We start from the raw sequence: 23165 nt of genomic DNA on the forward strand, positions 1-23165 counted from the left end.
GGAGAGAAGCCTGAGGACTCCTGGCTCCTCTCACAGCCTTGTCTCCGTGACCTTGAAGTAGATACCCAGAAAGTCAGCAGCAATTTCCGGATCCCTGTAATGGATTGAAACATCCGGCATTGACTTCCCCTTAAGCTTCTTACTTCAGGAGGCTTTAGGAAGGGGCTACTTAGGAAAAAAGAAGAGAAGGAGACACAGAGAGTGACTGAGACAGAAGAAAGAGAGATGAAGTCAGAGAAAGGCAGAGGTACACCTAGAGACAGACAGACAGACACAGTGACTGATACTCAGAAGAAGAAAAACAGAGAGACACACACTTAAAGACAGAGAAAGGAGGTAGGAGAGAAGCAGAAAGAAAAGAGGGGTGAGAGCATGGGTGGGGGATTGAGTGGAGACAGCGCTGAGGTGGCCGTGATGGACCGCTCGACCGGTGATTGATGGAGCAAATAAACCCCTTAAGTGTGTCGGCGTTTTATCTGCGGAGAGCACCTTCACGGCAGCTGGCAGCTCAGTGGTGTCTGGCTGTGTAGGGCTGTGACAGGACACCCTCTTTATCTGAATGGGAGACAGAAGTGCCCTTCTCTGTGTTTCACCCAGGATGCCACAGATTAGGCTGCAGATTTTTCACCCGTTGGCAATAAAAGCTTGTTTGGAGAGGCCTTGGGCTGAACGACACTCCAAGGCTGGGCCACGAGGGCACTGAGACTCAGGGGCCTGGAGACTGATTTTATGCAAGGGGATGGTTTCTATAAAAAGTCACATGTATATATTAGACAGGCCTTGAAAATCTCTGCAAGGATATCCATCCTTAACGGTTGCTAATTTTATGGTAGGATTAATGAGGAGTCTCACTTCATAAGTAATGCATTTTTTTTTTACAATATCAATGTAGGGCCTTTATAATCAGAGGCAAAAAAGTTTTAAATTAATTATCAAGTACACTCCTGAAATAAGAGGGCAGGGAAAATGACGGCCCCTGATGTGGAACAGACACAACTGTATTCATCCGACAAGCAGGCAGTGCCTAAGGGGAAGCGTATTTGAAAATATTTCTCCCTGATGCTTGCAAGATACTTTGAAAATCTGATGACCACAGTCTCCCTTTGATTCTTGCAGAAGGATGAAATTATTAAGGTCCCCTCAGCTTGGATGAGTTTCATTCCTTTGAGGTCCTTCAGGGTTTAAAAAAAGGCAGGAGGGGGCTTCCCTGGTGGTGCAGTGGTTGGGAGTCCACCTGCCGGTGCAAGGGACACGGGTTCGTGCCCCGGTCCGGGAGGATCCCACGTGCCGCAGAGCGGCTGGGCCCCTGAGCCATGGCCGCTGAGCCTGTGCATCTGGAGCCTGTGCTCCACAACGGGAGAGGCCACAACAGTGAGAGGCCCGCATACTGCAAGGGGGGAAAAAAAAAAAAGGCAGGAGGGGGCGGTTTATTATACCAAGTCAGTTGGATGGTAACTGTTCTGGGTGTGAACCTGGGTTTCCCCTGAGTGGCTTATGCAAGCAGCGACAACCCCCCTCCCCTTAAGTCCCTATCTCCACCCCTGTCTCTTCTCAATTTCAAATGAAGTTTGTGGCTGGCACATACTTTCAAAGGTATTGCCTGTTGGCTTGAGAAATGACTCAGATGTGTCTTCTTTCAGGCTTTACGAAGGCAAGGAACAGATGGAGTTTGAAGAATCCATGAGACGGCTCTTTGAATCCATCAACAACTTGATGAAAAGTCAATATAAAACAACCATCCTTTTGCAGGTTGGTTTACACTACAAAAGAAAAAAAATCTCTTTTCCCTTGGTCATCTGATAGATAACAGCATAGTGAGATAATGTCTACTTTTGCTTGAATATGCAGCCGTGTGTTAATTGAAGGCCTGGGCTGGCCCTGTAGTGTAAGGATCGTGAACACCAAGGGCTCCTCGGAGCAGGGATGGCATATTTACTGTTCGTTTCCCATGAAGGTAGTGGTGCCTCTTAAATAACTCGGAAGCTTTTGCTCCCTGGAAGGAAGTAGGTCAAACCCGATCCACTTCTAGTGGTGAGAGTAGTTAAGTTGGCAGTCTGTTAAATCGTCCACTTTTTATTCTCCACATCATAAACTGAGCTCCCCTTTTGGGGTGAGACTCTTCTCAATAAACAAGAGATACTTTGGAGAAAATGGGTCCTCTAATTTAGTGGTCCATGATCTACAAACTCTGTAAATCTTTGAGAAACCTTGAGGTCTAACCCTATGTTTGAGAATGAGTTTAGCAGCCAAGAGGCTGAGTGCAGAGGCTGTTTCAGGGAGACTTCCTGACTTTCACAGCATTTATTCACAAGTGTTCGGGAAGGGCTGCCTCATGAGTTAGGAAGAAGAAAACCCAAACACATTGATTTAAACCAGTGAGTTAATGCAGAGTACCTCCTCTTCTTTTGATCAGAGTTTTCTTTTTAATTGCTAATTTAAATACTCACTAGCTAGCTATGCCTGGGGTTGCCCAGCCTCTAGTTAGAATGAATGAGGTACTAGTTCAGCCAGAATGCAAGTGAGGAGGCAAAGGCAGAAGTCTGTCGGGGGAGTGAGTGTTTGCTGCTAATGTGATGGATTCCAAACTTTGCATATTAAAATCCCTTGAGGATCTTGAATAAATTCTGATACTGACTACCACCAGCAAACATTCTAATTTAATTAGTATGGAGTGTGACTAGGGAAAAGGGAGTCTAAAAATCTCCCAACTTGATTTTAGTATGAAGCAAAGTTTGGGAATCACTCTGCTAATGGCTTCCTTAGAGGGGAGCTTTGTCTTGTTCATTCGTTGGATCCTCAGCACCTAGAACAGTCCTAATACATAGTTGATGCTTGATAAATATCTGTTGAATGAATAACCCTCGGAATAGGTGTTAAGATCTCCGTTTTACAGATAAGGAACTTGAAAGGCTCCTATGCACTAAGGGGTGTAGCTGGGATCCGGATCTCTTTCTGCCTGGCCCTAAAACCATGCTCTGAGCTGCTACATTACACTGTTCTTTATACTACACATTTAGCACCTACTGGGGATATGGTTGTTTTCTCTGAAATGAGTTGGGACTGCAGTCTTACAGTTTTCACCTTCTCTTCCCTCTTGCTAGTCTTTTATTTTTAAAGTCTTCCCTCTATTCCTCAAACCCTCATCATTTCAAAGCAAAGGGAATAACGGGAGCAGGGGGCAGCATGAAGAAATATGACAAGAGCCAGAGCCTAATCACCCTGGAGGCAGAGTGATTTCCACACCTCTTCACCCTGGTATCACAGTGGAAGCAGCTGATTTCCAGTGAGAGGCCACACAGTGAGTGTTAGGATATCCGGTGAGAGCTGAGGATGCCCGGTTGCAATGAGAGCCTGTGGCATTGTATCAGGTCTGAAATAGGCTCCAAGGAAGCTGAAGTGTGAGGGAGCAGAAACGATGGACAAACAGAGGAAGCTGGTTGGTGGGGAGGAAAACGGAGTAGATGCCCCAGAGAAGCAGAGGTGCCAGGAGAGAGACCACGTGACCTTGAGAAAGACAAGGGAATAAGCCATCCTAGAGCCACCCTTGCCGATTTCAGCACCTCTTTCCCTGTGATGGACTACAGGTATTTGGGGGGAAGGAATAAAGGGCAGAGGGAACAAGAAGGTAGGGAAAGAAAGGAGGAAAAAAAGAAAGAAGCAAGGAAGCAAAAAGATGAGCCAGGAGAATTTCTGGTCCTGAGGAGACCTGGGTCAACAGAATGCTCTTCTTGATCAGCAATATGATTTTACCCTGGATTTAACTTCTCAGTGTCTCTGTTTCCTCATCTATAAAACTTCACTGTTTGAATCAGATGAACATTGTCTGCAAAAGAGCCAGTTGTAAAATGCTATGCAAATGCAGAGAGCCGATAGGATTATTATGGCTTTGGCATGAGTCAGTAAGAACCCAGGTTCTTATTGTCTGGGTAACTGTGTTAGAAATGTCTTGTTTTCCAGGTTATGCTGGTTTCTCCTTATGGATTTCTACCCTGACGTCATGGAAAGGGACTTTGTCTCTTTTTAAATTTACTTTAAGGGTCAAATTTAGCTTCTAGGAGTTACAGAAAATCAGTGATGCTTTCCATCTCTTCCTGTGGTTGTTGAAAAGTTGTCAAAGAAGAATGTAAAGTCATATTCAAATACAGAGAGCAATACCATTTGAAAAAAACTGAGGGCTTCCCTGGTGGCGCAGTGGTTGAGAGTCCGCCTGCCGATGCAGGGGACACGGGTTCGTGCCCCGGTCTGGGAGGATCCCACATGCCGCGGAGCGGCTGGGCCCGTGAGCCATGGCCGCTGAGCCTGTGCTCCGGAGCCTGTGCTCCGCAAGGGGAGAGGCCACAACAGTGAGAGGCCCGCCTACCGCAGGAGGAAAAAAAAAAAAAAAAAAAAAACTGAATGCTGTTTAGGGTGCCAGGAGTGGGCCGATGAGGGGAAAGGAGTCAAGGCCATTTGATGTTAGCAAACCCCACACAAGAGATCTTCTGCAGACTTTGACATTTGCTACAGGAGAAAGAGCTTTGGATTTCGAGCCAGAGAGATCTGGGTGGGAAATGGGGCATGCACCCTTGGGCAGGTAACACTGGGCAAATCACTTCAGTTTCCTGGGCCTCGTTTATCCTTTTATAAAATGGGAAGTCTAATTTAGAGGATTATTGAGAGGATTAAATAAAGTAATGCATGTAAAGCATGGTGTGTAAAGCCTGTTACATAGTTCCATTTAAATAATTTTTAGTCATTTATATCTCTGCCTCCTTTACCTCATCGTAAAACAGAAGTCTTGAGGGTCTTGTGGGCATTTTCCTAGAGTGGAATCTGGAAGGGAATATTTGTGTTTCTAACCCTGTCACATGAAGCCGAACAGTGTTAGGTCATCCAGTTATTCTGTTAGATCAAGAAACAGATATAAATTTCAAGGAGGATAAACTCACAAGAACTGACTCTATGAAAAATAAAAAAGGAAGGGAAAGTTTCACCAGTGAAATAGTCCAACATGACTGTAGTCTTGATTCTGAGCCTGCATGGGGTACAGTAGGAAAGAGTGCTGTGATCTATTAGTAATGTCTGCCATAAGTTTTGGGTGAGAGCACGGAGTAAGAATGCCAATGATTGACATTCTAGTCCAAACTTTCTACTTCCAGCTGGGTAGTGGCTTAGGTGGAAACCCTAATTCATACCTGCCTCAGTTCAGAGTAAAGCCTATCTGGTTCAATCTCAGCTTTGCCCATTGTGAGTTTTTGGGCCCAAGCAAGTTATTTCTCAATATCTGAGTCTCATCTGGCTTTTGTGAATTGCTTTCTGTGGTTTTCCTTATTGTTCAGAGCTGGCATGGCAGTAGCTCACACAAAACTATGGAGAATTTAAAACTAGCTATCCAAAGAGGGTAGAGGGAGCATTAAAAACATGTTCCACTGATTGAGTACTTACCATGTGTCAGGCATGAAGCTGAGCTTTCACCTGCAGTGTTTTTAGTCCTACCAAAGGTCTGCAAGGAATTGCTGTCTTCAGTGTCCACAGAAGGCTCATAAGGTTAAATAATTCATCCTAAATTATACCTATTCATAGCGGTGGAGCTAGGATTTCAATCCACCCAGCTCTTCTAACTCCAAAGTTAATATTCTTCTCTAAGCCACAAAGAATGGGTATGGCCAGGGGTTTCCACGTGTTTTCAAGAATGGGCCGTATGCTCAGAAGTCCCCACGTGTGCCAGCCCTGTGAATATTGTTGATAAAGCGGATGGCAGAATGAGACAGTCAACACCAGACAGTTGTGAATTGGATGTAGCTCAAATGTGAGTAATAGCCATTTGGTGACGTTGTGCAGACCCATTAGACCCATTCTCCTTTAGGTCATGATTCTTTATAATTCTCCAAGTTGATGGTATTAGTGGAAATAAATAAGCAACTCATAATTGTATGATATGCTCCCTTGGCCACTATGATCGCCACACATGATTGCTAATATAACCACTAGAGTGTCCAGGAGTGCAGGGGGCTCTGTCTTTTATGTCTCCAGTATCTGAGACAGTGGCTGTCACATAGTGGGTACTTGAATATCTTTTGTCTGAGTGAATGAAAGAATGAATACTAGTTTGCACTATTTTATGTTTTAGCACTTATTATGTGTCACATGCTGAGCTAAAACCTTTACATATACTGTTAGCTTATTTGATTTTTATAACAACCACCTTATTAGGCAAATACTCTTCTTATCTCTGCTTTACAGATGAGGAAGTGGAGGCTTAGAGAGATTGAGTAACTTAACCACAGCTGAGAAGTGGCAGGGCTGGGACTTGAATCCAGGCTGTGTAAGCCCAGAGTTTGAGTTCCTAATCACCACCAGGCAAAGTATGGTTTCATTGAAGAGCCGAGTCTTCAGGCAAAATGCTAGGTGGCTAAGCAATAAGCAACATAAACAACAGTACGGATGGGCAGATGTCTGGTCTGTAGTTATGAAGTCAGGCTAATTAAGGAGGCCTCTTTCTTTCCTCTCTTTTCATTGTTAATTTTTGTAAAACATCCAGATGTCCGAAGTAAGGGAAGAAGGTGGTTCATTCTTGAGAAGTGGCCTACAGGCTGCCCCCAGAGGTAGGAGAGGTGAGACTCATATTTAACAGCAAGAGCTGGAGTTTCATCTCAAGTTGTTAAATGATTCTGTACTGTCCCCTTCTTAACCACCTACCCCATACTTAAGGGCAGTACTTGGGAATGTTGGATTTATGGAGGGTAGGATGAAATTTTGTTCCAGTGAGGTGCTGCAGTCCCACTGATAGCTCATATTTTTCATTTAATCATCACATCAACCCTATAAAGTAGGTGACTTTATTCCCTTCATTCTCCTGATGAGGAAACTGGAGCATAGAGAGTTAACTTCCCCAAGGACACTCACATAAAAGGGACCCACCTAGAGTTGAACTTGGCCTCTTCCGCCAGCCATTTTAAACACTGAATTCTCCTGCCTCATGCCAAGACTCAGGGACCAGCACACTGTTGGGTTACAGAAAGCACAGAGACATACATATCCCAGAACCTGTTGGTCCCTGTTCCCTTCCCTTTCACTGAAAGACCAGTGACTAGGGTGAAAGTCTGGGGAGAGTGGATTTATTTTCCTCAGGGACAGCTTAGCATCTATAAGGAAGTTGCTGCTTCTGGTCAGCTGTGGTGAATCCCTGTAACAGTGTTTGTCCAGTTTCCATATACCTTGACTGTCCATTGCTTGGCTAAAATAAAAGCGTTGAAAATTGATGGGATGGGAATATTGTCAGAGCTCTTGAATGAGGAAGATGTCTAGTGTTCTCGTATAACCTTGCATCATTGCAGGATGTGTTCTTTTGGGCCAGAAGGCTGTGTCTGCTGGCACCAATACTGTGCAGTCTTGGTTAGAATGAAAAAGAGAGGGCGGGAGGAGATAAGGAACCCTGGAAACAAGTAGAAGACAAATCCCTGTTGAGCTTGAGGGAGTGCAACTGTGTGGTTTTGATTTTTGTTGCTATTTTAAAACATTTGTTGTGTGCTAGCAGCCCAGGATTATCAGCTCTGGTGAAGTCCATCTGGATAACAATCATTTCAAGTGTTTTCCTGTGACTTCTCTTAGGGCCAGTAAAATCACTATTCCTTGGTTTGGGTCTGGCTCTCTTCTTGTGGCCTGCACCTGGCTTCTGGCAGAGGGGCTTGGAATTGATGATTCATCTAGGAAATTCACTCGGTGCCACATTATAAACTAATTACTGAGCTGGAGAATGTTTTCCTGGTGACCATTCTTGCAACCCTCATATATGTGGTGAAGGCATATCAGAAGAACTGCACCTTCTTTCAAAAGCCATTCTCCTAAAGGGGAGATGTTTCTTTATCTACCTCCTCCCCCACTTCAGCCTTGTCTCCTGTATTAAAACCTCCACACTTACCAAGATGGAAACTTTTCCTAAAGCAGGGTAGGCAGTAGCAGAGCATACTTGTCTGAAGCCAGTTGGACAGAATCAGGTACATATCTTTGCTGTGTATGTGGCTTATTAGCTATGTCGCTTCTGGAAAGTTATTTTTACCTCTCTGTGCTATCATTTTCCTCACTGGTAAAGTGGGATGACAGTGTCTATTCATAGAGCAGTTGTAAAAATAAAATGAGATCATGCATGTATAAAGTTTCCGATAATGGTTTGCTATTTTGATTAATATATTTTAATCCTAATATATACACATACACACCTATGTAAAAACATCTGTTTTTACTAAATATTATATATGATATAGGGGTATACACTATGGGATGAAAGTAATAACACAGGAATATAAGTTTATGTGCATTAGTAATATTAATGAGAGTAAAGATAATAACAACAGTAGAGCAGCACAGTTTGCAGGAGGCCAACAGGTCTAGAAAGCCAAGCTGTTTCTAGTCCCAGACCTTAGAAACTTGCAATGAATGGAGGTCTCCAGCGGGTCTTATGGCTGAGCTCTTCTGCCTCCAGGGAGTGCTTGGTGGTAGCTCCTGCTTGAACCCACCTGCTGTCACTCCACTCAGGTGTGTTAGGGCTGTGTGAAGGTGAGGACTGTGGACAGGCCCCCTGAGGCCAGTGCTGGCTGTGACAACAGACTTGACAAACTTCCTGTCCCCTTTGGAAAAGAAAACCACAGGCCTGCCATTTCTCTGTGAGGCCCCCTGGACCAAATGGACGTTTAATACGCCTGTCGAGGTGATAACACCCTTTGAGTCTCAGCATGACAACCCCTCAGTTTGTTTTACTTTACTGCCAGCCCGGGGCTGGGAGGCTGGGAAGATTGGCTCCTTCGGAGGCAGCCCTTGTCCCAGCTTTGCCCAGCTCCTCCTTACTAAGAGCTGAAGCATTTAAGTGTGAGTGTCCGTGTAGACACCTGGTGATCAGTGTTCTGCAGCATCACTCTGAAGCCCTGGAATGACATGCAGCCCTTGGAAGCCAGCAACTTGCTGCATACACTGAAGTCCCGGCTTTCCCCAACTCGCCGAGGATTTCATTTGTTTTTGTTCCCTCACTTTGGTCTTAATTATGATGAGTCCATGTTACACTTTGTCCAGGTGCTGGGTAAATGAGGGCTGGTGTCAGAGAGATGAGATAAGGAGAGATCCAGCACACGCACTTTTGGGGGCCTGCTGCATGCTGGGCATTACAGTAGCTACAAGATATACTTTATTTTGCATCATTCCTCTCTGCCCCACATGAAGATGCTGAGGCTCAGGGGGTGAAGAAATGGGCGTCGGAGCATGCAAGTGCTGGGTGGAGCACTGGGATTCCCCCCAGACCCCTGCCCCAGGTCCCTGTGGGCCCAGAGCTCTATGTTTCTCAGCCTAAGAGTGAAGGAAGGAGCAGTTTGCTAGAATGCTTAGATGGGCTTTTATCAGGGCATGTGCCTCAGCGTATGATGTCTCTTTAGAATGTAGGGGCTATGAGCTGGCGGCCCACGGGAGAAGTGCAGCCTGCAGGTGTGTTTGATCACTTGTTAAAACAAGTGAACAAGAATGGCTCATTCTTTAGACAGAGTGTGGGTTCCACATACCTCCTCACTTCCCACTGGCCTGTGCTCTTCTCATTTCACTCTTTCTGCTGCTTTCCCAGCCCTGCAGGCATCTGCTTTTGCCACATCTTGATGTTTCCTGTTACAGATGGCCTGACCAACTAGGCTGGAATGTACTGTATACTATAGTTGCCTGGAAGAATGTCATAATGCATCTTAGCATATTAAAATTCTGAAAAGTTCTGCCAAAAACCCCCTCCAAAAACACCTTACTGGTTTATCTTTGCTTAAATCAAACTTTCCCCTAATTATTTGATTGCAAATCCTTACCCCCCACTTCCTGCCACAGAATACCTAACATCATCCTCTGGGAAAAGGGTGTCCCAATAGACCCTAGTTTTAGAAGCATTCACTTTGGAATCTTGTTATCTCGTGCCACCTTGATTTGAAAAAATAAAGAATAAATCTCTGGACACAAAATCCAATAATGTAAAGAAAAGGTCTGACACATCTGACAACATACAAATTAAAATCCTACTGTGCAATGAAAGATACGATAAACGAAGCTGAACGACAAGCAACAGTCAAACTATAGGACAAGCAAGAGAAAATTCTTGCAAAATGTGTTAATGCAAAAGGGTTAATTTTTTTTTTAACATCTTTATTGGAGTATAATTCCTTTACAATGGTGTGTTAGTTTCTGCTGTATAACAAAGTGAATCAGCACAGTGTATACATATATCCCCATATCTCCTCCCTCTTGCGTCTCCCTCCCACCCTCCCTATCCCACCCCTCTAGGTGGACACAAAGCACCTAGCTGATCTCCCTATGCTATGCGGCTGCTTCCCACTAGCTATCTATTTTACATTTGTTAGTGTATATATGTCCATGCCACTCTCTCACTTCATCCCAGCTTACCCTTCTCCCTCCCCATGTCCTCAAGTCCATTCTCTATGTCTGCATCTTTATTCCTGTCCTGCCCCTAGGTTCTTCAGAACCATTTTTTTTCCTTTTTTTTAGATTCCATATGTATGTGTTAACATACGATATTTGTTTTTCTCTTTCTGACTTACTTCACTCTGTAGGACAGACTCTAGGTCCATCCACCTCACTACAGATAACTCAATTTTGTTTCTTTTTATGGCTGAGTAATATTCCATTGTATATCTGTGCCACATCTTCTTTATCCATTCATCTGTCGATGGACACTTAGGTTGCTTCCATGTCCTGGCTGTTGTAAATAGAGCTGCAATGAATACTGTGGTACATGACTCTTTTTGAATTATGGTTTTCTCAGGGTATATGCCCAGTAGTGGGATTGCTGGGTTGTATGGTAGTTCTATTTTTAGTTTTTTAAGGAACCTCCATACTGTTCTCCGTAGTGGCTGTATCAATTTACATTCCTACCAACAGTGCAAGAGGGTTCCCTTTTCTCCACACCCTCTCCAGCATTTATTGTTTCTAGATTTTTTGATGATGGCCATCCTGACCGGTGTAAGATGATATCTCATTGTAGTTTTGATTTGCATTTCTCTAATGATTAATGATGTTGAGCATCCTTTCATGTGTTTGTTGGAAATCTGTATATCTTCTTTGGAGAAATGTCTGTTTAGGTCTTCTGCCCATTTTTGGATTGGGTTGCTTGTTTTTTTGATATTGAGCTGCATGAGCTGCTTGTAAATTTTGAAGATTAATCCTTTGTCAGTTGCCTCATTTACAAATATTTTCTCCCATTCTGAGGGTTGTCTTTTTGTCTTGTTTATATTTTCCTTTGCTGTGCAAAAGCTTTTAAGTTTCATTAGGTCCCATCTGTTTATTTTTGTTTTTATTTCCATTTCTCTAGGAGGTGGGTCAAAAAGGATCTTGCTGTGATTTATGTCATAGAGTGTTCTGCCTATGTGTTCCTCTAAGAGTTTGATAGTGTCTGGTCTTACATTTAGGTCTTTAATCCATTTTGAGTTTATTTTTGTGTATGGTGTTAGGGAGTGTTCTAATTTCGTTCTTTTACATGTAGCTGTGCAAAGGGCTTAATATTAATGATATATAAAGAATTCCACACCAATAAGAAAAGAAATCACCGAAAAGAAAAATGGGGAAAGAATATAAACAAGCTATATATAGTAAATACAGTTGTTCAATAAGTATAGGAAAGGTGCCCACCTGGACTAGATCCAAAAATTCGCAGATTACAGTTGCAAATTATGTATCAGGTTGACACAATGAGACAGATTTGTATACTAGTATTAGCAAGGTTATAGGGAAAGGAGTAGAAGGAAATTGATTACTGCTTCTTTCTAAGTTAATATGACATTATCTCCTAAAATGTATATGTGTATACGTTTGTATGTACATTTGCATATGTGTACATACATTTTACACACTAATTTCTCTTCAAGCAGCCCATCCATCACACAGGGATTCTCACAGATACACAGATGTATATTTTAATAGTTTCTTACCACTTATTTTATAATAAAGAAAAACTAAAGATAACATGGAGTCCATCAGTAAGGAGGATTTGGTGTACCCGTGTGAGCATTGCTGTGCAGTGATTAGAAATGAAGAGTGCACTGTATGAAGTGATGTGCAGAAATACTGGTGATAACATGGTTAAGTGCAAAAAGCAAGTTACAGAACTGTATAATCACACACATACATGTGCACATGCACATGCATGCACACACACACAAACACATACTTGTTCACGCACAGGAAACAGTTGGGACTCACCACAGTATTGACAGTGATCCCTTCTGAGGAGCAGGGATTGGGGCTGAGGCGGAGATGTGGGACTTCAGGGACAATTTTCACCCTAATACTTGTATGAAGTTTTTAATATCAAACATATAATACTGACTTGTAAAAATCATAACTAACAAGAAAAAAAAGCATGGGGGCATGGAGAAACACAGTGCTATTTGAGGGTTACAAGGAGTGGCTCTGTAAGTAGCCTAACTGATTTTGAATCCTGGCTCTGCCACTTGCTAACTTTGTGACCTAGTTAGTTATTGAATCTTGATGACCTAGTGGTTCCTGATCTGTGAAAAGAGTGTATCCCTTGTAGGCTGAAATAGGGTTTAACAAAATAATCTAACAGCATGGTGTCTGCTCCACTGAACATCCGCAGAGGATAGTCATAATTGTTGTTTATGTTAACTAACAAGTGTAACTGTGTATGGCTAGGATAAGATTTTCTCTAAAAAAAGAATTTTCTCTATTTTAATTTTGGTCTCTTTGTAAAAGGATGATACTTGTTGGCTACAGAACACTTAGAATATACAGAAAAATAAAAAGAAAACATAAAATGGATACATCTACCAGATTTTTAAACATTATTTTCCAACTATGTGACTTACAACTCCTCCTGTGGAAATTACAGTCTACTCTGCTGTTTAGCAAATGGTGCTGTTTTGCAAGGGCCTGGGTCTTTTTCCCACCTCTAGATGTATCAGTTATCTTGCACAGAGGACAGATACAATCCACCACAGTGCCCAGTTTTCCTAACCCAGCTAGTGGACCAAAACATGCTGACAATTGTTCACAAATTGGCCCGGGAGGAAAAATAGAAATAACTCAGTCCATGTCATCCTTGCCACCAACAAAAGAATTCAAGCATACCATCTTCCAATGAAGATAGAAGTTACCCTTTACTGAGCACACACATATGTCTGGCTCTCTGCTGGATGCCACATTTATATTATTTTGAATCTCTACAATCCTGCAAAACAGACATTATTTCCTCTATCTTATAGATAAGGAAATTGAGACATCAGAGAGGTTAAGTGTTTTGTCCAAAGTCACCTGGCCACTAAGGGGTAGACCCAGGATTTGACTGTAAGTGTGTATAACCTCAAAGGTTTTGATCACTCTACTCTACATTTCTGCTCCCCTGAAGACAGAAGAAACTTTTGAAAGAAGTATACCTGGTGTTTCAAACTACATGCAGAGTCTAAATCACGGTAGCAGTGCCCAGGATTCAGGATCATTTTCCCTTGATCTGTGTTATGTTGCAAAGTATTCTCACCACCAGGCAGAGTTGTTGGCCGTGGGCACTGCTCATGTTTATTTCACTTTCTACCTAGGTGGCAGCTTTGAAATACATCCCATCTGTCCTCTATGATGTGGAAACCGTCTTTGATGCAAAGTTACTCAGGTGAGCTTATGGTGTGTACTTTCCTGGGCTCTGTTGTCAAGCCAGGGATTCAGAGGGAGAGGAGAGCTCTTGTGGAGAATTCCAGACGGGCACTCAGCTCGGGGACAGGGAGGATACATGGTCAGAGCTTCCTGCAGGGATATTGGTGTGGGATTTTTACAGTTTCATTGGGTTGTGTCAGGTTTGGTGAAAACCAACTATAAAGTAAACATCCTTCTTTGACAATATCAGTGATGCAGAATACGAACATGTAGGTGAAAAAACTGATGTTTGGTGTAAATGTCTCCATTTCACCTGGGCTTGAAGGTTATTTTGGGGTTCCAGTCTTTGCCCTGTAAGCCCTGTAGTTACAAATGGAGAATAACCTATGGACACTTAATGGGATAATGAGATGGGCTCCCCTTTGCTCTCTCCTTCTTCATCCCATTCCTCTCATGGGAGGAACACATTATCTTACTGTGCTTATGCTCTTAGAATAGGGGCATCTGAGCCAGATACGCCCTTTTCCTCTTTTTCCTAAATTCACTTAAGTTCCAAGATAACCTCTAGAAGATTTTAAAAACTTTTTATATTGCAATACTTTTAGATTTGGAAAAGCGCTGCAGAGATAGTGTATAGAGAGTTCCTGCATACTTTTCACTCAGCTCCCCTTAATGTTCACATTTTAGATAACTACAGCATAGCTATCAAAACTAAGAAATAAACATGGGCACAGTTCTTTTCAGTGCATTCCAAACTTTATTCAGCTCTCATCAGTTTATCCACTGTTCATATGACGATTTCTTCTGGCCTCTTCTCATTCTTCTGGTCTCAAGCTAAGTGTTACCTTCTTGGAGAAGCTACCTCTGAACATTGTAAATAAATTATATTCCTCCCTCAACCCCTGCACCATTACTCTCTGACACAACTCCCTATTCATTTCCTTCATTGCATCTATGGCCTTGTATTGATTTGCTTGCTTTTGTGTTGTACCTTGACCTCCATTAGAATGTAAGTTCCATGCCAGTTGGGACCAAGTCTGTTCCTATTGTATCCCACTGCCCTGCACATTGCCTGTCACATATTAAGTAGATGCTTCATAAGGATTTGAAAGAATGAATAAACACAATGAGCTTATTTTGGAAAGCTGACAGGAGCTGTAATTTTGTTTCAGTGGTATTTTTATTCTCACTCTATTTGGAAAGAGCTATCTCCTTTTTCATATCCCAAACTGGTTCTAACCCACAACTTTTCAGAGTTTTTTTAAAAATTAAGGACCTTTTTTGATCTTAAGATTTATCATAAAACATTACTAAGCATAAAACATTAGTGAATAAAACGGCATGGCAATGAAATTAGAATCTGGTTTTGAACCCTTGTTTCTTTGACCCTCCCTAGCTGTGTAACTTTGGGAAAGTTAGTTAACCTTTATAAACCTTACATTTCCCACTTGTAAAATTGAGATAAGCATTGGATCTACATCATAGAATTGTGAGGCTTAAATGGCACCGTGGATGTCAAGTGCAAAACATGTGCCTGATACACACAGTAAGTGGTTGGGTTTCTTGATACTATTTTCAGATTTCCACATCTCTTTGAACGCTGTCAGTATTCAACACCAAGACCAACTATGCATACTTACTGAAGGCTTATCATGCACGGAGATGGGGGGCGAAGGGAGCAAGAGGTACATTGTTTCTGCCCCCGCAGAGCTGGCAGGCTGGGGATGGACAGACTGTAAGTGCCAGGAGGTGGCAGACATTGGTTTAACGAGCTCTGCGTGCTCTGGTTTTTCCTGCCCTTAGCCAACTCCTCTATGAGTTCTATACCTGCATCCCTCCTGAGAAACTCCAGAAGCAGAAAGTCCAGTCCATGAATGAGATAGTCCAGAGCAACCTCTTTAAAAAGCAAGGTGAGTGCAAAGCATCCTGGCCGGTTGGGGGTGCCAGAAACCCCACGTGCTCATCACATGCTGCGCAGTTAGGAAATGTTTCGTCTCTAACAACTCCTTTGGTCTGAATGAAGGGGAAAAGCAGAAAGTAGCTAACAACTTAGATATCAGAATCTAAACTAATTTAAGGAAAACATAGGCTGAACTGTTTGTTTTTCCTGAGAAAGTTTACTGAGAGGCTAAATTTGGAGTCATTTTGCTGTGAGGTTTTTACTCTACGTGAGGAGTAGGTAAAGGTCTGATCCCTTCACAGAGGCACCAGTGGCTTCAGTCTCCTGTTGTGTTTGCTTCCAGGGGCACTCACTATATAAGCAAGCAAACACACATTTACTATATATTCTCCCCTGGTCTTTTATTACTACTCTCAAAGTAGCATGTTGTACAACTGCTCTGGATGTTGCCTTTCTTCACGTAACGGTATTTCCTGGAGAGCAGGAAATGACAGTGGACTTGGGCAATGGTTGTGGTCAGAGCTTCTGCTCACCCAAACTGATCTCTGGTAACCACCAGTCCCCAGCCAGCATCCCACAGTCAAGAGCCTTGGGGTTCCCTGTTTTTGAGATCAGTGGGCTGGATGGCCACACGTCCTCCAACTATGAGCAGGTAGGACTTAGATGTCAATATTCACCATTTCCTACATCACTCCTCTCTGTGAGAAGCAAACTGTGCAAGAAATAAGAAGTCTTAGAAAGCAGAGGATCAGTCATCACCCACCCGGGATTTATTCAGAGTGAAGCTTGAATATTTATGTATTAAAGATTCAGGAACCACTGCACTGTAAAGATTTTCTCCCCTAATGTCTGGTTAACATGGTGCATCCAGAATTGCTGTCCGAATCCCATCCCGTGGAATTAAAGTTAGCAGAAGGCCAAGGGAAGAAAAGTGTTCTTGTGATTTTATATTCATGCCTGGAGTTTCCTGACCATTTAGACAGTGTGTGACAGCAGATTAATGTAGTATATATACATGGTTTGTTTGTGCAAGGTGGTTTGTGTAAGGTGATTGGAAACTAATCCTGGTTAAGTCTTGCTGTATGCCTTGTATTCCTGGGGTTTTTTAAGTGAGCCTTCCTCGGTTTTCACCTTCTGACTTCCATGTTGGAATACATTACCCTCACTCTGAAAACTTGGAAATGTGCCTGCCCCTTCCCGCCCTGGCAGTCCCTTCCTGGATTGCAGGTGGTGTCACTGTAGAAGCGAAGTGAGTCCCATCCTAGGGGCGTGGCAAGGGTGACTCTTGCTGCAGGTGGTGCGCAGGCAGCAGAGAGCAAGGGCTGCTTGGCTCCCTTTCATTGTTCAGAGCGGCAGTCATTGTCAGGGGCCCGGCTCAGCATCGAGGCCACATGGAGTGTTAGCGCGGTCCTGGATTGGGCATGCGGTGTCAATTCCAGCCTGGTCGAAGTAGGAGTGATTCCTTTACTGGAGTCACATCTCCTGGGCTGACGGTGGCCTCTGAGGGTTAGCATAATCACAGGGCAGGCCGAACAGCTGCTGCTCACCAGTCCTGTTGCGTCTTTGAGTTTCAGATTCAGTAAAAACCCTCTGATTAATATTAATTGATAGAAGGCCAGCCCCATTGTTGTACACAGTTACAAAAAAAATGCAAAATTCTTACCTTTACATACGTACAGAGACTAGAAGTAGGTGAAGAGAGAGCCCTTTGGGGACCCATTTTAAAGAGGCTGCAATGTATAATTAGTCTATCCATCCTTGGTTCATGTGTGAAAGCAGTATGCTCTTATGCACAGCTTAAAGGTAATTCTTCTCCCACTATTTATTTGCTAAGTGAACCCTCTTACAAAAGTAACCCAAAAGAGGAAAAGAATCTGAAAAAGAATATATATATATATAAACACACACACACATATATATATCTATATATCTATATGTATATATATATATATATAAAACGGAATCACTTTGCTGTACATCTATACTTTATAAATCAACTATATTGTAATCCAACTATACTTCAATTAAAAAACAAATTAAAAAAACACCCCAAGGGAAACATCAGCTCAGCCTTCTCCTTAAATCCTCAAGTTCCAAGTGAATACAATCTGAGTTCATACGCACGAACTTACTGGGTGTCTGGGGCTCTTGGGTGAGTGTCTCCTTTATACCCTGAAATAAGGTGAGTTTGATTCCTTGGCCAAGTCTGAGTTATAATGAAATCCCTTCTGTTGTTCTCCCTGTGAATTGTCCTGTGTCTCAGGGATGCAGTTTGCTTTAAGTCTGCACTTATCTAACTGCCAGATGTGCAAATTGCCTGGAGTATTGTCGGTGACATTAGCTTGTACTCACAGCCTTGAACACTTGTATTGACATCAAGCAGAGGAACCAGAAGGCTTTTAAGCACTTTCCGAAATGTTGGCAGACTGTCCTATTGGCCTCTCTTCAGGAGGGTCCTATGCAGAAGGGGGAGAAAGTTTTACTGGTTAAGGGCACTGGTTCTTGGGTTGGATTCCTAGTTTAGCCCCTTTTCAGCTGGGTGACCATGGGCAATTTACTTAACCTCTCTGATCCTCAGTAAGCTCATCTGTAAAATGGGAAAAATGATAGCAATGTCTGTCTTAGAAGGTTGTTGTGTGGGATGATGAGACCAACAGTGCATTTAAAGTGCTTGTCAGAGCAATATAATATCCCATACTAAGTGATCACTGTTATTGCTGGTGTTGTGGTTATTATTTCTGCTGCTCCTTTCATTTTCCTGACTTCTGTCCTAACCTTCAGGTTCTTTGCAATAAGGGCATCCCTTCATAGTTGATAGTTGCACGTAACCCTAAGCTAAGCTTCCTTGTTTTCCTGAAAGCTGTGTGTTTTTCTCCAGGGTCTGAGAAGCACAGAACTTAAGGAACAAATAGGCCTTGGTCTGTATCCATGTCCCATTCCTGCTTTGAATGGTTTTTCCAATTCTTATTTCATTTCCCTAGAGTGTTTTTGCATAGGGCCTGTGCGATGTGAGCCCAGAAGAACAGGTCAGGGTGAGATGTTTGTGGTTTCTCACCTCGTTGTTTACCTTGCTGCGGGCCTCAATATAGTTACATAGTTTGGGACACTTGACAGACATCCTCTAGGATGGTTTGCTCCTTGGGGCTCTTTTAAAACATACACACACACACACACACACACACACACACACTTTTTAATTCTTTCTTCTTTCATGGAGGCAATTAGCCTCCATTTGCCTCAACTTTTACTTGACCTGAGTAAAGTACTTAATCCTTATACGTCTCAATTTCCTCGGCTGTAAAGTGGGAATAACCACAGAACGAGTCTCATTGGGTTTTTGTGCAGACTCAGTGGCATAATGTGACTTGTTCGCCTGGGGTATGAGGGAGTCAGGGGTCACCAGCAGCCGAGGTCCCGCAGGGAGTGGCTTGCCCTGTGTGAATGACTTCCAGGTTCAGCGGGAGGAGAACTGGGACATCTATGGAGACGAATTTCCTGTTTTCTCCAGCCCAAGCTCAGGCTTGCCTGGTGGTGATGATGGGAGAAGGGATGAATAGGTATGCCCCGAGGAAGCTCTTGAGGGGAGTCTGCGAGAAAACCAAACCTTCTGTTCCCTTGGAACAGATTTGTCCCTACTTAGAACCTAATCTCTAAGTAATGTGTCTTTTTAGGCTGATGCTAATCACATGTGCCATCTGGTTCAGTGTAAACTGCTTTAGGATCCACACTGCTCACTTTTCTCGACTTCCAAAACAAACAGGGGGCGGGGGGAAGACAGAGAGAGAGAGAGAGAAACAGAGAGAGACCCAGAGAGAGAGGGACCAACAGGGAGACAGAGAAAGAGAGAGAGACAAAGAGAGACAGAGATCTGACAGAGATTTGGAAACTCTTTCAATGTTTATTTTCAGCTAGTGGCATTTTCTTTGGAAACTTTGTTGAGAAGTGGTTCTCTGAACACAAAGCATCCAGTTTTTCTTTTATCAGGATGTAGTTTCCTTCTTTCCCCCTCTTCTTATCTGTTGCCCACAGTATCTGGAGCTGCTAGGACCTCAGTTCACAGTGGGCTAGGCCTCTGTGGTGGGAGGGGGCATGGACATCACTGTCCAGTGCCCTAGCGGGGGATTATCTTTTCTGATCATCCCATCATTGCAACACTGGTCTGGAATAGAGAAAAGTCCTCTCATTCTAACAGTTATTGCTTTGCTTGGTGAACTTATGTAACATCTATGAGCCTCTGGGGTTCCACATCTGAAAAATGTGAGTAGGAATGTTGCCATTAGTGTATGGACTTTTGGTATAGGAAATCCCTGTTTCTGATCCGGACTTGATCACTTACTAGCTCTGTGTTCCTTTGAACAAGTAACCTCTTTGAGGCTTGGTTTCTTTAGCTACAAAAATGAGATCATGCATGTAAAACAACTAGTAGAGTGCCTGACACAGTTGCTGCTTATTTAAAGACATTTATTGTATCCACTGTATAACAGTAATAACCACAGGAATAACAATTACATCAACTGCATCTTAAAGGAAAGACATTTATTAAATGCCAGCTATATATTATTTGCTATATAGGACATAAACATATAGTAAATTCTTACAACCCAATTATGTAGGTATAATTATTCTCATCTTATAGATGGGAAGACCAAGGCCTAGAGCGTCAAGTAACTTTCATCCCAATGAGACCAAGGGTTATATTACAATGTATTAGCGCATTAGTGTATTTGGCTATGTGATTCTGGGGTAACAAATCAACCTCCAAATATCAGTGGTTTAACCATGTAAAGGTTTATTTCTCTCTTGTGAAAAGTCTGATAAAGGTCAGGAAGGTCGGACGCCTTTTGTCCCTTGTGAAGCTATGCCAGCTTGTACCCATGGCCTCTTTGCAGCAGGGAAGAGAGCAAGGAACGAAGTACAACCACTTTCAACTACCTCAGCCTGAAAGTGACACCCAGAGATTCCACCCACAGTCCACTGGCCAGACCCCATCACGTGTTCCCAGCCTAGCTGCAAGGGAATCTGGGAACTGAAGGGCAATGCATAGAATATTTGATGACCATCTCTGCTACCCATAGGTAGCAGTGGTGGAGCTGGATTTGGAATACAAGTCCTTTGAATAACAAAGCTCCTGTTCTTTCCACTACACCATGCTTTGTTCTTATAATGAATAAAAAGAAGATATGTTTATTTTCTTGTTGAAAATGCTTCCTTCTCCATGTTAGAAAAAAGTGCCACATTGTTCCTCCTGAGAGATTTTTTTCTCCCTTCCTCACTCTCTGCCCCTGTTCCAAATACTGGGCAACTCTCTGACAGCTGTGTACGGGGACCTTTGCTTGGGCAGGAGATGGGACCCTAGATGCCAGTGGTTGCTATGTCACTGCAGGTTTTTAAAGCACAGCTTTCCTGCAGTGAGAAGTGGTATAAGCAGGCTGCCTGGGACTTGGGATGTCCACATCAGGCTGGGTACTAAGACTGCTGTGAAAGACAAGGCGGTAAAGGAACAAGTCCTCTTCCTCCGAGGACATGCTCTAGGCTCCTGGCTGGCTCCTCATCTCTCCTGGCACCATACATGACCTTCCACAATTCTTTTCTTCGTGAATACTGCCTGGAATACCTTCTACTGCAGCACCCCCCCGCCCCATTCCCTACTCCCACCCTTAGACACACAAACTAGTAACTCCCACTCATCCCTTTAAGACCCTGACCCGAGGTCAAGTGTGCAGTGCGTCTTCCCTGATGTCTCAGGCATCTCAGCCTAGTCCCATTCCGCATTTACTTAGTCCCTGCTGTAGGACAGGCCCTGGGGTGGTAGTGTGGATACAGCTGGTGCCAGTTTGAAAATTTCTGTATCACACTCAATGTGCAAAGATGATGAAGCTTCTTGGGTTTTTTTTTGTTCTAAATCTAATCTAATCTTTTTGACTCTCCACCTCACTTTGTACTGTGGCAACTTAAAATTTTCAGTCAATGACATCTTGTGGCTTCAGATTTAACAAGTCTTTCTGGTTCAAAATAGTTCCCCTTCCCTCTCCAAAATAGTGTCTGGGACCAGGTCCCAGGGACCCAATTAGGAAAGGGAAGAGAGACTCTGCTTTTGCCTTTTCCCACAACCTATCTAAAATATCTCTCTTTGGGACTTTAGCCCAAGGGGAGCATGTTGGGACACACATGTCTTGTGGCTTCAGGGGCCGCTACCTTTTTGCTCTATAATATCTTCTTTTCTGAGGAAGCCTTCCTCATCTCTCTTCCCAGAGGCTATAAAAATGGCATGGCTGCCAGGGTTCTTGACCAGTGAGGGGAAGTGTGACAGTAGAGAGTAGCACATTCAAAATATTATCCTGGATTCTCAAAGGGGATAAAGCAAGACATAGAATCTCTGAGGGGAAGATTTCTCAGACCTTAAGTGCATCTGGGAAGTTTGCGAAAATTGCAGAATCCTGGACCCTACCCCAAAGATTCTGACACTGCAGATCTGGGGAGGGGCCAGGGATGTGCATGGTATCCGCCTTCCAAGGGGATTTTGATGCAGGTGGCCCCCTGACTGACCCTGTCTAGTTGGCAAGCGGAGCTCCTAGAGCCTGAGTGGGGGAAGGAGAGCAGTACAGCAAAGGAGCAGATCCCACAGCACATGGCAGAGACCTCACCCTGATACTTGGCATTTCTCTCTCTCATTGTCTGTTGGTGCGACTATTTATGCTGATGGAGAGAACTCTTTACGGGTAAGGGATATATATTATTTCTTTATGTGCCCAGTCTGCCTAGGGCCTCACTGATATCCACTCTCAGAAACTAGTCTGTGCACCTGGGCAGTACAATATACCATTATTCAGTGGCCAGTGCCCCTTAAAAAAAAAGGAAAAGGGAAGATGGGACCTCAGTTGTAGAGAACAGGGGTTGTCATAGTACTCAATTCATAATGTAGCTCATCACTGGTCCACACAAGGGCTTGCTTTTATTTATTAACATATTTAGTTAGTTATTTTTAATAATAAATTAAACATCCTTGCACTCACCACCCAAACCAAAAACTAGAAACTGAACAATCAACTACCTGTAACTATGTGTGTCTTTCCCCACCTAAGGTAACCCATTCTTTTTTTTTTTTTTTTTTTTTTTTTTTTTTTTTTTTTTTTTGCGGTACGCGGGCCTCTCACTGTTGTGGTCTCTCCCGTTGCGGAGCACAGGCTCCGGATGCGCAGGCTCAGCGGCCATGGCTCACGGGCCCAGCCGCTCCGTGGCATATGGGATCCTCCCAGACCGGGGCACGAACCCGTATCCCCTGCATCGGCAGGCGGACTCTCAACCACTGCGCCACCAGGGAGGCCCCGGTAACCCATTCTTGAATCTTTTATTAATCATTCCACTGCTTTAATACAGTGTTACTGCATCTATACATGTTTCTCGTGTTTTGGTTATTTTAGCTTTATAAAGAAGGGTATTGAACTATGAGTAATTTGAAGGGACTTACTTTTTTCACACAATATTATACTAAAATTCATTCATATTACAAACTGTTGGAGTTCATTTTTTTGATGAGTGTAGAAAATTCTATTGTGTGAATAAGCCATAGTTTATTCACTCATGCTTTCAATTTTAGGCACTTGGGTTGTTTCGGATTTTTTTTTTTTTAAATTGTAAGCATTGCTGC

At 43.2% G+C, this 23165-nt stretch overlaps 1 protein-coding gene across 1 annotated transcript in view; it reads left to right on the forward strand.

Annotated features, from left to right (window-relative positions):
• Window positions 1-23165, forward strand: part of DOCK2 (dedicator of cytokinesis 2) — a gene marked incomplete at both ends in the record, with an annotated part of 408698 nt that overhangs the window by 93633 nt on the left and 291900 nt on the right. The window contains 3 exons of the mRNA XM_079702106.1: window positions 1641-1749; window positions 13566-13636; window positions 15421-15527. Of these exons, the coding sequence (XP_079558232.1) occupies window positions 1641-1749; window positions 13566-13636; window positions 15421-15527 (287 nt within the window). The remainder of the gene's footprint in view (window positions 1-1640; window positions 1750-13565; window positions 13637-15420; window positions 15528-23165) is intronic.

Source organism: Hyperoodon ampullatus, assembly GCF_949752795.1.
Source record: "Hyperoodon ampullatus genome assembly, chromosome: 4".
Lineage (NCBI taxonomy): Eukaryota > Metazoa > Chordata > Mammalia > Artiodactyla > Ziphiidae > Hyperoodon > Hyperoodon ampullatus.